Here is a 13,896-nt window from a genome sequence, read left to right on the forward strand (position 1 = left end):
TCTTGGTATCCATCAAAAACTGTGGACGTTGACCCCATGTCGGGTTGGTTTTATTCTTCCTGGCTTGTCGCTTTTAGTTCTGTCTCTTCTCTTGATAGCTCCTTTTCCTTTTTCTTTTTTGTTAACCTTGGTTTTCTTTGAAGGTTCAGTCTGGATTTTCTGCATTTGAGTGGTACCACTGAAAGCCGGGGATCGTTGACTCTTGGGCAGGGGTCCGAGCTCTGTCATCCTACCCAGATAGCCTGGTCTTTGTTCATCCCCCTTGTAGAGGCCAGTTTCATTCCTTTCTTCATTGCTTCTGTTCATTCTAGCTGCTTTTCAGTTTCTTCCGCTGTTTCTTCCGTTAGTTTCGTCACTCCAGGGTTTTTGTGGACAAAGTCAGCTGTGTTACGTTCCGTGGGTGAAATCTGCCAGCAAATGTCTCAATGGGATGTCTGAGGCTTCCAGTGGCCTCCGAAAAGCGCTAGCAGCGTTTTCGCCAAAAATGAACTCTTTCCGCAACATGGCAACTATGTGCCGCAGGTTTTCAACCTCGGGGTACAGGGGCTCTCTCTTTAATTATACGCTTCTCTGAGGATCAGGCGGTGTTTTCTACGACTATGTCCACATTTTTATGAATCTACAGACACCAGAATTATTGCTGTACGCCAAAATTGGCCGAGTTACAGCTGTTTTTGCCCGACAAGAGGGGAAACCCAAGATGGCAACGCTCTGCGTTTGCGGGAACACGATGTTTTTTCGTCACTGTTTTCTCGTTCTTTCGCGTTTCTCCGGCGATTTCAAGGTTGAAATCGATTCCTAGGATTGCCAGTGACTCTCGAGGAATTTTTGGTTGCAGTTTTCACCCTCTTTTGAAATACTTATGAACAAAACTGTTTCTTGAATGGGTAATGGCCGCCGCCTCGGCTTGTTTACATCACAAAAATAGGGTTTTCAGCTATTTCTCTGCCGATTTCCGTGCGGTTTTCGCTAACAGCATGTGCGCGAACACTTTCAAGTAGAGTTGTGCAAAAGTTGGAGGCTGTACTAACTCAATGTTTGCTGTGAGGTAGAAAAAACCCGCTCCCGGGCGAACCAGTGGCCGGAGGTGCTGGAGCCGACGATGATGACTATGGATAGGGACATAAAGATTGTTGGGCCATAAAATTTTATGAAAAATAAAAATAATTAAAATAAAAGCTAAGCCCTGTCTGCTGCACCTAAGTATTGCAGGCTGCCAAATTAGAAAGATAAATGAAGAGGACGTCGAATAATTTTATAGTAAAAAGAAAGGGGGGGGGGGGGGGCGAGTCTACCACCAGGGAAACCACAGCCAAGGGAACGGATGGTTGCGGGATTTTTTGAACATGATGCAGAATTTTTTTTTCTTTCATGGTATTTATTGTAGTATCATTCAACCAGGCGTTCACCAGTTCTGCATTCTGTTCTGTTCACCAGAATGGAGGGCACAATGAAAGTCACACACAGAAAAGGCAGCGTTCATACTGTGAGTAGAAACGTTCGTTTCACTTTAGAAGGGTGGCAAGGATAAGCACCTCACCAAAATAGGGTACCAGTTCAATTGTACACCGAGTCCATCATAAACATGCTTTAGGTGTAGGGTAATATGGATAAAATGTACCCTTGTAGGTACCACCATTTCGGCGTTTCAGTCCATCATTCGCGTTTTCCACAAACTGTGCATTCCCATGACAAATAACATATCGAAAGGTGCACTATTATCAGAGGTTGGCAGCAGGTATCGCACAGTATGAGCGTTAATCAAAGTCTTTCTTTAAAGTCCGTTGGAGTACATCCCGAAATAGGATGGCGTCGGTACAGCTAATAAAACAATGTTCAATTGTCTCTGGTACATCACAAAGGCGACAGTTAACAGAAGAGACAAAGATAACTTTCTTTAACCGGTATGGTTTCACTATGAACTTTATAAAAGAATGTTTTGCAGCAAGGGGATAAATACATTTTGCGAACTCGCTTTAGTACATCGTGGCCTGGCCATTTAATGTATATTGATCGGTAAAGTAGAGGCGGAAATAGCATGGAGAGTAAGTCTTTGTACAACGTTTTGCGCGACACAGAATACAAGTATTCAGTGGAAAACCGAACTGTCAGAAAACGAACCGCCAAGTAAACTTCTTGCATGAACCCGCCCAAGCCTAAGCGCGAAAAAAAATTTGAAAAGACAACTAAATCAGGTAACGCATTAACAAGTGTGACTTGCATGCATGACCGAACTATAGGATGCGAAGTATCGCGAAAAAAGAAGAAACGAGACACTATTTGCCGCACATAAAGATGTACTAAGCCCAACCCACATTCACTAACAGGCCTAAAAATATTGTCTCGCCTCATGGGCTCAAAAGTTGAAGACCATACGAAGGTTGCAAAGATACGGTGAAAGCGTTGGATGTATAGCCTAGCACAATGAATAACTTGCAATACACAGAAAATTGTTCTTGCCAAGAACTTATTCCAGGCTTCGGCCTTCCCAAAAGTAGAAAGTCTTTGTGGAACGAATGTCTGGGCGTAACTTTGAGGGCGGAAACCCGTTCTTTCCAATACTGTGCGCTTAATTTATTTGCGTCTAGCGGTACGCCAAGGTACTTTGGTGGGACATCAGTACACTTAACGCCTGCCTGCAAACTGTTCTAGTGTATAGCACCATGAGCCAAACCATCCCAGGCGGCACGTCAGGTCGGGCCAACGTTGGAAACATATTGGCAGTTCCTGGCCCAATGACGGCCTAAGATTAACAGCGTGTTTCCAATATTGGCAGCGCCATTCTGATTCCTGGCCCAATGATGGGCCAAGGTTAACAGCGTGGCGCCAATATTGGCTGTGCCATTCTGATAGAGATCCAATGTTGGCCCACATTACACAGCCAGTAACCAATATTGGCTGTGCCATTCTGATAGAGAACCAACGTTGGCCCACATTACACAGTCAGTAAACAATATTGGCACTGCCATTCGACAAGGTGGGAATTATTGGACCAACTTTCGTACGGATTTGCCAATATGGGTTACTAGTTGGCTTTCTTTGGAGGACATTGGCCCGTAATAAGCCAATTTCTGCCTTGTCGGTTTTTAGTGCTCTACGACTTGCTGAAATTGAACAACATGTTTTGAAAACTAACGCACTTCGTGATCACAGGCACACTGCGCAGGAGCCAGAAATATGTTTGCAAGCTGCGACCCTTTCAACAGAGCTGGCACCACGCTTGTTAATTCGCTTGACACGGGATATAAGCAATACCATTTTTGTTGAGGTTTAATAACAGCTCACTTATATGCTCATCTGCCACGGGAGACGGGCTCACTTCGGCGACAGACGGGGTTGTTCACAGCAGGGTAGGGGTTCTAACGCCTTCCGCTTAAGTGTGCTCCACACGTACGTGATAACCGATGGTGTATTAATTACTGAATTGTGAAAACCAATTACGGCGAACACATACGTTTGCATTACGGGCTCTGGCAGCATATTAGAGATTTGCGTAGTATGGTGTTCGCAAGTGGTCAACTAATCCATTTATGGGCGGTTGCCCAGCGCTTGAAGCTTCTACATTAGCACTCGCTAATTTATTTCGTGTCACCTTGGGCAGAAGTAAGCAAAGTACTGCAATCTTGTAATGTTTGCTATCAGGTTATGCTAGCATACGTGCTTCGAAGTCTGCGCCCCAGCCGAAGACCTGGGGCGCAATCTACAGCTTGCCTTCTTTCTCGGCGCCGTCGGCGCAAAAAGGCCTTCGACTCGGTCATCGGTCTCAACGGGCATGTCGATAGTTTGTCCTTCAAATCTGATCAAACCTTACGCAGACATTTACACGATAATCATTCTGTAAAGCCAAAAAAAAATGAAATTAAAAAGCTTATTTAAGGCACCTTTCGGCGTGAGCGTGTCGTGGTTGTGTGCGTACGTTGCGGGCACCTTTGTTCGTATCTCAGCTTGAGTGTGTTCGAATGCGCTCTTGTCGTCTTTTTTTTTTTTTTTTTTTTTTTTACAGTTTAGTATTGCGTGCTTGACGTTTGCAATTTCATGCGCTTCCCTACCGATAAATCTGCGGTTACTGGGCGAAATCCGCTTCCGTGTCGGCGTGTCTCGGGGACTTCCGCGGTACCCCCATCTTTTATAGCTTCCCCCTCTGCTCCCTGTGAAGTTGCCTTGAATCCGCCCTTAATTTGAAGCAATGTACTCACTCTATTCTAACGTTTTTTTTTATATTTATCTTGCCATAGAGTACTTTAGTTTATCTTGTACAGCAATTTAGCACTAGCACTAACGTTATGTGCAAATCATGGAGCATTAAGAAAGTGAGGTTTTTGATGTTGTGCATGATCCACACAAGTGCAATAGCATTATTTAATTAAAGGCGGCTATGTACCATATATGTTCCCAATTTGCGTTGCATTAATTGTGTTCATTTTCTTTCTCCATGCATTCACCAAAAATTAACTGCAGTCAAAGCTACAGACAGCATTCGTTATTTGTGGTTGAGGCTAGTATGCCCGACTTAAAACATGTTAGAAGCTGCTATAGTCACAGAGTATAATACGAAGCATTGTGTGTCATCACAAACTCTTGAGTTCATCATTAAAAGTTCCACAGTCGTCCATAACATTGTGCACAATAACAGCTCCTACAAGTGACCAACAAATACTGTGCATAGAAAAACTTGATTCATGGGGTTTGATGTCCCTAAGCGACAAGTATACAGCTGTTGGAGATGATGTAATGAACTCGGGTTCATTTTGGCCACCTGGGAGTCCACGCAGCCAAAGCCAAAGCACATTATAGCACATTAACATGCAGCCAAAGCACATTATACACAAGCATTATTTTGCATTTTGCCCACATTCATAGTACTGCAACCACAACTGGTAGGACCGAGTTAAACCCTCAGCCTCACCAGCGAATACCACATCTGGTGAATAGAGAATAGAAGTGCTTTCAGGGTTGTCCACACTGGAAGGCAATGTGTATACAGTTCCATGGCAACTCTTAGAAGGCCTTTTTGTTAAATGTTGCACCATCTGACACATACATAGCCAAATATCTAAACCCTTAAAGCACTTGTCTCATGTCTACCCTTACTTTCGTGCTGTGCTTATTTATCTCTCTAAAATCATGTCATTAGGCACCTAGGCACTCTAATAGTCCGTTTATATGAATTTAAGTTTATTGGAAAGGTTTGTTGTTTCTGCTTTTTGTGTTGGTCTTTAGCGCTGCAAATGGATTAAAGTCTGCATAACTAATTACAGCTGGAAAGTTGGCATGGCAAAATGATGAAATAGCACTAACTTTTCTAATAAACTTTAGTTGATAGTCACGTGCACTATCTGTTTCTCCTTCTGTGTTCGTCTTCAGTGCTACTTCATTGCATTCCCACACCAATTCCTCAGCTGTCCTTACTTATGCGTATACATTCTAAGCTGTTTACAGCATACAAGTTATCATGTGTGAGAATACTGCTACGATGCACTTGCTTGAAAGAAGTGCACTAGGTGCTTGCAAGTAACGTACACTTTGTGGTAGCAAGCAAAAACATTTAAATGTATAGCTTTGAACTGATTGCAGTATTTTGGAACCAAATCGAGAGTAGCAATGCACAAGCCTGGTTAGTTGACAACACTTCATGGCAATGCACGCTGCTAGTGGCACTTATTAATGCAGACGTATAATTAGAAGATACAGGGACAGATGAAATGAGTTCCAAACTCGCCATCTGTTCATTTTTGTATACCATTTCCTTTTCTGTCAAAACAATGAAGATGTCATTTTTATTCATACACATGTGCAGTCTCTCTCTTTGGCACATGCAATACTTATTTCTTCAGTAGAGCGGCCAATAGCACACTTTTACATTTATCATTTCAATGCATTCTAGTTGCGTCACTGAGCTTTGATGTGTAGGTACACATCCCACAATGTATGGTCAGCTTTCGTTGGGTGTGTTGTCAGTTTGTTTGCATGTACAATGTTCTTCCCCGAGCCTTTCAGTGATGTGCATTTAAGTTTAGCCTGCCTATGTATAGCCTCATAAAAGTGTAATGCCAGAGTGAATGTTCTTGCTTTTAAAAAACTTGTTTACATGCTCCAGTTTGCAGGTGTTCTCTAGAAACTGCGTGCTGCTGGCACTGTCGCAAGGAGATTTCATTTTTGGAACATCTTTGAGAACTACACCAACATGCTGTTTTAAATTATTTCGTATTGGCGGCATGTGACGTTTATATTGTTTAAAAAATGAGCATTTCCAGCTGTCCTTAGGCCCTTCTTTCCGTGTTTGAGTTATTGATGCAATGAGGCTTTCTCCAGGTAACACACTGATGATGAGAAACTTCCTTTTAGCAAATGCATGTTTCAGAAGGTGATTTTCCAGGAAAGCTCGAACTGGCAGGGAGCATATGTATGGGGAAGAAATGAACATGGAGAGTTACCACAGCCCCATAGGCACATGCCATATTACAGGATGAAGTGGGTGCCCAGTGCAAGTTCCAAGTCATAATCCTGTAACGCAATCAAATATGAGCTTACAAATTTTACGCTGCTATAAACAAGTAATGCTTCATTAAAAAAAGGGGCAGTGGTGCTAGAAACAGCTCCAGCCATTTGAAGAGCTGGAGGCGAAATTTCTTGTATGGACTCGGCTATATAGGAGAAACATGAAGTTGCATTGATGTAACATTGCAGGAGCATAAAAGCCAACAAACAACCACATCGTGGTCAGTTATCAACAGTGCAGCCACATACTTGTTTAAAGAATCATATATCACAGCACTACGCAGCTTGACCATGCAGAATATAACACAAATGTACAACACCCGAATCGATGGAAGACACAGCAGTTATCCTTCAGTTTCCCTAAATTATAAAGATGTTCTTTAGTGCATAGATAGTTGCACTTTTTATTTTCAAGTTAGTAGTCTCTTATGTTTATATTTTTGTTGTATATCTCACTGCACAAAGCATCTACAAAACCTCAGTTGCAAATCAGCACTTCCTCTTGCTTCTATATCAGTCTTCTTTGTTTGCATGCTGTTTCCTGAATACTAAACAAATACTTGCATGTCTATAATCTGTCCCTCTATATAGGGCAAATAAAATGGTGCTAAGCTTCAAGAAGTCACATGTGCACAAAATTTGTATGTTGTTTATTGTTTCTACGTGCTCCTACAAGGAAGCTTGTCTTTATGCACTGCTGCTAATATAGTATACCATAGGTTATATAACGCGACCTGAGAAGCAGAGTATGTTTACATAGTGCAAGCCTGAGTGGCTAGTGCTTTCACTCAAACCAAATCGTCATTATATCCCATGGCATTCCGCAAACAAAAATTCTCATGGTTCTTGTGTCTGTTTTCATAACCACGTGGTCACCTCAAGTTAGGCACAACTGTAACAGCAATGTTACATTTTACGTTAAAGATGTGCTAGACAGTGTTACCAATTTATGCTGTATTAGTAAATTATGCACTGCAATAGCAAAACGGCCACTGTTAGGAGGCAGCTTAGAAGTCAGACACAAGTGAAAGACGAGTGGTGGTGCTGCAGCAAAGTTCCGGCACCAGCTCAATGCGACGTTTTGAATTTTGACAAGATCTAAATGGGTATGCTGGTTTACCTGGTAAAAATTACTTCATTCTAAAGGAGTCAAAGAATAACCTTAGAAACCTTTTCGTACTTCCCCTCTCTTAACAGATTCTGAATATGAGAGAACACTGACATCTTTCATACATATCGATGTGCCAGTACGACATTAAAAGAAAGAAGAAAAAAACATTTGGCCCTTATATTCTGAAGTCAATCTGTTCCTGCCAAATGAATGAAAAAAGTATGAAAGAATACTTTACGAGGGTAAGATGATTTATTTTTGCTTTTTAGTGTACCTTTGATGTGGTGGGAGGCAGTGGTTAAACTAATAAGCTTTATTCGTAATTGGCGTCATGTCGAAAACAACACGTGCATGACAAATATAAGAACACGTCACAAGGAATCACGGATACAGTAATGGTGCAGTGTCTCGGCTTCCACGGCACAGCTGAAGATAACGTAAAATTGAGTGTAGAATAAAGTCTTGCTTCCATTATGCTAGCAGCACACCAAAAGGCTGCTCCAATGATGATGTGCATGCTGCATGCATAGATGCAGATGTATATACTGTGTTGGTGCTATCTTTTTGCATGTGTGGAAGCAGCTAGAACTGCTGCAGTTAAGGTGTGAGGATTAGATAGGCGAGGTGCTGAAAACCACTCACCTGCTCGATTGCTTGGGCTAAGCTTGATGGGGACTGCACATGTTACAATCTAGGCAGGCTTTAGTAAACTCAGTTGCTGTGCCTTGTTGCAGTTCATTTTTGTAGTGTTGGCATGTTGTTATTAACGCTTGGAAAGAGTGCTGCATTCACTCAAATGAATTAAGCGGTCAGTAAGAAATTTGTTGCCTGGAAGCTGATGAGCATCAGTAGTGCAACTGCTGTGGTGTCACAGTGAATGTAAAAGAAGTGAGATAGGCAGCAATATATACGTAACAAGGTGATCATGACAGAGCGGAGACTAAACAGCAAATTATCTCGTGTTTGTGCACTTTCGCATAAGTAGAGAAGGGGCATAATGTGAATCTGCTGTTTTCTGCACACAGCATGCTTGATGGCTTCTGTAGCCATTTGGTAACCAATTCGATGTCAAAATATGCCACAGAGTTCACATGCCACAAAAATAATTTGCAGGACCCTTCGACATGTGGCATGGTTCACATCCTCCAGATTGGTAAGCACATCAATGATAGAATGCGTGAACATTACTCTATGCTGCCCATGGGCACACAGGTGACCACTTACCTGTATTCTTTATTTGTTGTGAATATGGCTGTACCTCCAGTTTTAATTGTGTGTATCAAATAGGAAAAGCATGCATAACTCTTGAAATTGAGCTTTTGGAAACATACTTAGGAAACACCACTCTAGATGTGCAAGCATTCCATCAGTTATACTCACTGAGAAAGAATGCACACATTTAGAATAATGTTTGAATCTTGTGTAGGTGAGTGCAGACACACCCTATTTACAACTTACTAATTATTATTGGTTATCTGAGCTACCCACAATGAAACCTTAGGTTCAGTGTGTCAAAGACACTAGAGTGAATTTCACATAAACTTTCCCACACTTAAATTGGCATTTTGAGGTACCAAACTCGGCATATCAAAAATTATATGCTGGGCATTGTGAAGATAAACTAACATTTGTAAGTCCAGCTTCTGTTCTGTCACTTACTTTGCTTGCATCTTCCTGAATTTTATGGTGGTTTGTTTTCTAAAAGAAGGCGGCTGTATTTAAAACATGCTGGTTGCAGAAGTTCATCCCAGAGTTTTGAGAGTATCAGATTGCAAGAACAGGGCGCCTAGCACTAGAAAGCTTAACCTGACTGCAACAGCATTTAAGAGACACTCAACACTTGCGCAGATGAAGTCTCAAATGGCATTACATTGTCATTTTGCTCTGTTACTGTCATGATCACACAAATCCGGAAACCTTTGGTTTCGTGTTCACTTCACGTTGCCTAGTTACGTTTTTTTTTTATTTCCTTTCATTCGATAGCAGTATTTACTGTGATTACTAAAGAAATGGTTTGTTGATTCTCTCGCTCTTTCCTTCTGTTTATTCTAGAAAAGAAAGACTGTTCTGTATATATATTTTTTCCAGAAGCACTTCCCACGATTCCAAATGATATTCTATTCGCACACAGACATACATAACTACATGCTAATTTTCTAGAGGGTCAGGGAGAGCAGAGTAGGAGCTGCCACGTCCCCACCAGTCATATAGTTCGGGTGGCCCTGAAAAGGGCCGTTTAGTGTTCCATGCTGCAGCTTGTCACAGGTGAAGTGCACTTCAACACGTAGAAACTGGAGGTATCTAAGCACAAGTACAGTTTCAGCAAGTTAGGTGCAGGCTCAGCTGGATTCTGTGTTGCAGAACTGGATGGCTCAGATGCTCTGCTGTGTCAATCAAAACCCAAGTCGTGGAGGTGGTGATGTGCGCAAGTGAGAGTGGCGACTTCTCAAGAGACATGGCAGTATGAGCCTGATGTGGTGAAAACACATCAGCAGCAAAAATGAAAGCTGGGGCTGAACCTTGAAGGCTTGAAATGCAATTTGTCCGGGTTGTACAGTTATCAGCATGCTTAAGTGCTTGAACGGCATGCTTAAGCCTGCTTGGGCGACATTTATCGATAACACCTGGCTCTAGATACCTTACATCTGAGAACGCGCTGCTGCACTGATATGATGGACTTTCTGATCGTCTGCTGCTTCCTGGCTTCTGAGGCAAAAGTGGTGCTATGCAAGTGCAGTCCTCAAATGGGGAGCTTGCAGCTCTGTCATTGGACCGAGTCTTGCACTGCTGCACTGATCACTGCTAGCTTTATCTTTTTCACTTTACTGGCCACTGTGGCTTCGGTAACTGTAGCGTCTGAAGGTGCCATGGAATAAAAGTCAAGATAACACATCCTGGCGTGTGCCGATGAAAGTTTTGCCATGTGTTATCTCTACTTTTGCTCAGTGGCAATGCAGTGCCTTCAGGAAATTGCAGCTGCGGAAGACACGAAGGCCTGTGAGGAGAAAGATTAGGGAAGTACCATCAGTGCAGCAATCCATACACAGTTGTATGCTACCTCGAATCCAGTGTTACCACCAAATGCCACCTGTGCAGGTCAAAGGATGCCATTCAAGCACTCTGGACAATAGTGCTAATGACTGTATTAGTGACAAGATGCTTGATGCAGAAAGCTTGAACATGGCTTGAATAGGTGATTCGCGACAATGACAATAGAACAAACAAGGACATGTTCCAGCACATAAGAAAAATGAAAAGAGGTGCAGGGACAAAAGGATAACTTTTCTTTGAAAATGTCTTTTTCTTTGAATTCCAACTAGCCCAACTGTCGGCCTCATATAGAACAGACATTGTGGCCATTGGAGGCATAGCAATATGGCAGTCAGATGACTGACTATGGCAGTTTGGGTTAATATAAGTCCACCGACCACTGACAGCTTCAGTGAAAGTGCAAAAGAGGAACAACAACATGTCCTTGCTTGTAGTTAAGCCTCAGGCACTGAGCAGTATTCCGGAGGTCATCAAGAGGCCAGACCTTACTTCTATTACTTAAGGTGTTGCAGCTCCAAATATTCAACTGAGACGACTTGAGTGGAAGTTTGAAAAAGTCCCTGGCATTTGGTAAAATCCCTCCCTTGAAGTGGTCTCCCATTATTTCCAGAACAACCACAGGAGCACTGTCAATCAGGAAGCAGTCTCCAGGCTTCACATGTTGCAGTTTCTGCTCGACTTGGTTCTTGGTCGAGTGCCTCAGTTCAGAGATTCTCCTACTTAGCTGTGAAAGTGGCTTGTTGGAGGATCGTAGCAACTTCTTCATTCGTCCAAGGTAGCTTTCAAAAGGGAATGCACTAAACTGATCCAATGGGCCATGGTGCCGGCACTGGTCAGCAAGATGAATTAGTGAGTGCACATTGTACACAAGCTGGTTTCTTCCGTATAGTTCACTAAACTCTTGAACAAAGTACCTCAGCACATCTTTGGCAAAATCATTGTATTCACAGTAGTACTGAGGTGATGCTAAAATTCTGATAGCTACATGAAACATTAGAAAATGTTTGTAGTGTGATGGAGGCAGAAGAGGCTTTAGGACAACAGGCCCCACATAAAGGAGGAATGTCCGAAACTCTGTTGCCTTCCAACGATCAAGTTCTTCTGTACCCCTTGGCTTTCGCTGGAAATATGTTGGAAATGCTTTGGATGCCTCTCGCAGGCTTTCATTTAGTTGGCAACGATGCAGTCTGCTCAATCTATTACTGTGGCCTTGGCATACCCAATTCTTTAAGAGTCGTCGCATGACTCCCAGGCAAACGAGGTGCATGTATTCAGATGGGAAAAATGAAATCATGTCAACATCAAGCGATAGGAATGGTGAAAAACCAGAATGGTGGCGCTTGTTCTCTTGAGATCGAAATGATGCATTCGTTCGTGTTGGTGCGTGCAGTTTGGGAAATGTGACCCTGTTTTCAATGTGCCGCCCTTTTTGGTTGCATCGCTCACACGCATAATAGCCAGTGTGGCCAACAATACATTTCACGTAGCTCCTTGCTGGAGCATCGCACACCATGGCTTCAATGCTCACCTGTACTCGAACATCTCCTATGCTTAACCCTTCAGACGCAAGCTCCGAGACCTCTCGCACAAATGGCTCTAGATAATACTGCAGAGATGGTGGCTTCCCTGCACCACAATACACACTTACAACAAATGGTGGTGATGCCTCCACATTTGTAATGCGGCACAAAATGGGCCAAAAGGCAAGCTGGCTACTTCTGTAAAGAGGGACTCCATCGATGTTGCCCTGTAGCTTCAGTTCACTTGGAACTACTTGCCCCGGCAGCAACACTTGACGAATTCCTGCTGCAAGGCCAAAGTGCACAAAAGACCCATTTTGCTCCACCTGAGCTTTGCGCTCAGTTCTCAAAACTGTCCTAGCATCCTTTGGAAGGTCAGAGAAGCCTCTTCGACGGCAGAAATCGAGGACATCGTTAATGCATGCATGAGTCATATTATGTTTGGAAGCAATGACAGCAAACTCTTCACTTGCTGTCATTTGTTCAGGAGATACACGAGACAGCGCTGCGCTACAAGTGAGCGCTGTTCCCTCATCTGGGCCCGTGCAGCTGTCTGAAGCAACAAAGTCATCAGACTCATCCGAAGATTTGCTTGAGATTTGATTGTCACTTGAGCTACTATCAGAGTCGCTGTGCTCACGTGAAGACGAAGACATATCCACAATTTCTGATTGGAATTCTTCAACAAAATGTGCACCTTGTCCGCAGACGCTGTTGACTAAGGCTTCGCTTCCCGACTGCTCTTTCAACAGTTTGAGTGGAGGCTCACCCCCGTCGTCCGTCCCGTCGTCCGTCGAAATTGAATTTCCCGATTGCCTGCTGCTTCCCAGCTTCGGAGGCGAAAGTGGCGCTACGCGAGCACTGTCCGTAAAGGTGGTGCTTGCAGCTCTGTCGTTGGACAGGGAAACCGATGAAGGCCCAGCAACAGGCCGCGCGAGTCCTAGTTCATTCAGTATATTGTCGTATTCCTTTCTTACGACTCTACATTTTCTCCACTTGGAAGACATGGTGTGCGAAAGAGACGTGTCAGAAGCCCAAGCCGCAACGCTGCAACCCGTGCCAAAAAACGCAAAACGACAGCGAGGCGAAGGCGTGCACAGCAGCAGCGCAGTGGGGCAGTCAGTCAGTCACAGCAGGGAACAGCCAAGCAACTAGCACATTCGCGAGAAGTTCGGAGCTCCATTTCTGCGGTGCAGGCACAGCGCGACACTCGGAACGAATGACAAGGTGCAGACGCGGTGCGGACGCGGTGCAGGCGTTCTGTCCGACTAATGTGTACAGAGTGCGTAAGTTTGAAAGATCCTGAACTTCTGGTATGATCAGCTTCTGAGGCGCTCATACACCCGCGCTTGTGTAGACACGGCAGATGCACGTATGCGGGCTTTTAACGGCGCTTGCGTATATGGGCTATGTCGTCTGCTGCGCCGCTGCTTCGCACCTGTACGTCTGCTAAATAAAGTTTGTATACCACCACCTGTACGTCTGCACCACGGTGTAAGAATAGGCTGTGGTCTGCACGAAGCCGGCGCCGGCAATAGAGAGCGTAGAGAGGGCGCAATATAATCGCGAATCAGCTCTGCGCTTTTTCTGCACCTTTTGTAACGAATGGCGAGGTGCAGCACTTTGCAAAGTGGTGTAGGTGAATCGAACGTACCTTAGGTGCGTTCGATTCACCTACATCACATACGAACCGTAGCGAAGCCGCCACGGAAAGCT

At 43.8% G+C, this 13,896-nt stretch overlaps 1 protein-coding gene across 1 annotated transcript; it reads right to left on the minus strand.

Annotated features, from left to right (window-relative positions):
* Positions 1-9,712: 9,712 nt before the first annotated feature.
* Positions 9,713-13,197, minus strand: LOC126518976 (uncharacterized). The gene has a single exon (XM_050168571.3). The coding sequence runs from the start codon at positions 13,185-13,187 to the stop codon at positions 11,049-11,051; it is 2,139 nt and encodes a 712-aa protein (XP_050024528.2). The 5' UTR covers positions 13,188-13,197; the 3' UTR covers positions 9,713-11,048.
* Between the last annotated feature and the right edge of the window lie 699 nt (positions 13,198-13,896).

This window comes from Dermacentor andersoni, chromosome 10 (assembly GCF_023375885.2).
Source record: "Dermacentor andersoni chromosome 10, qqDerAnde1_hic_scaffold, whole genome shotgun sequence".
Taxonomy (NCBI): domain Eukaryota; kingdom Metazoa; phylum Arthropoda; class Arachnida; order Ixodida; family Ixodidae; genus Dermacentor; species Dermacentor andersoni.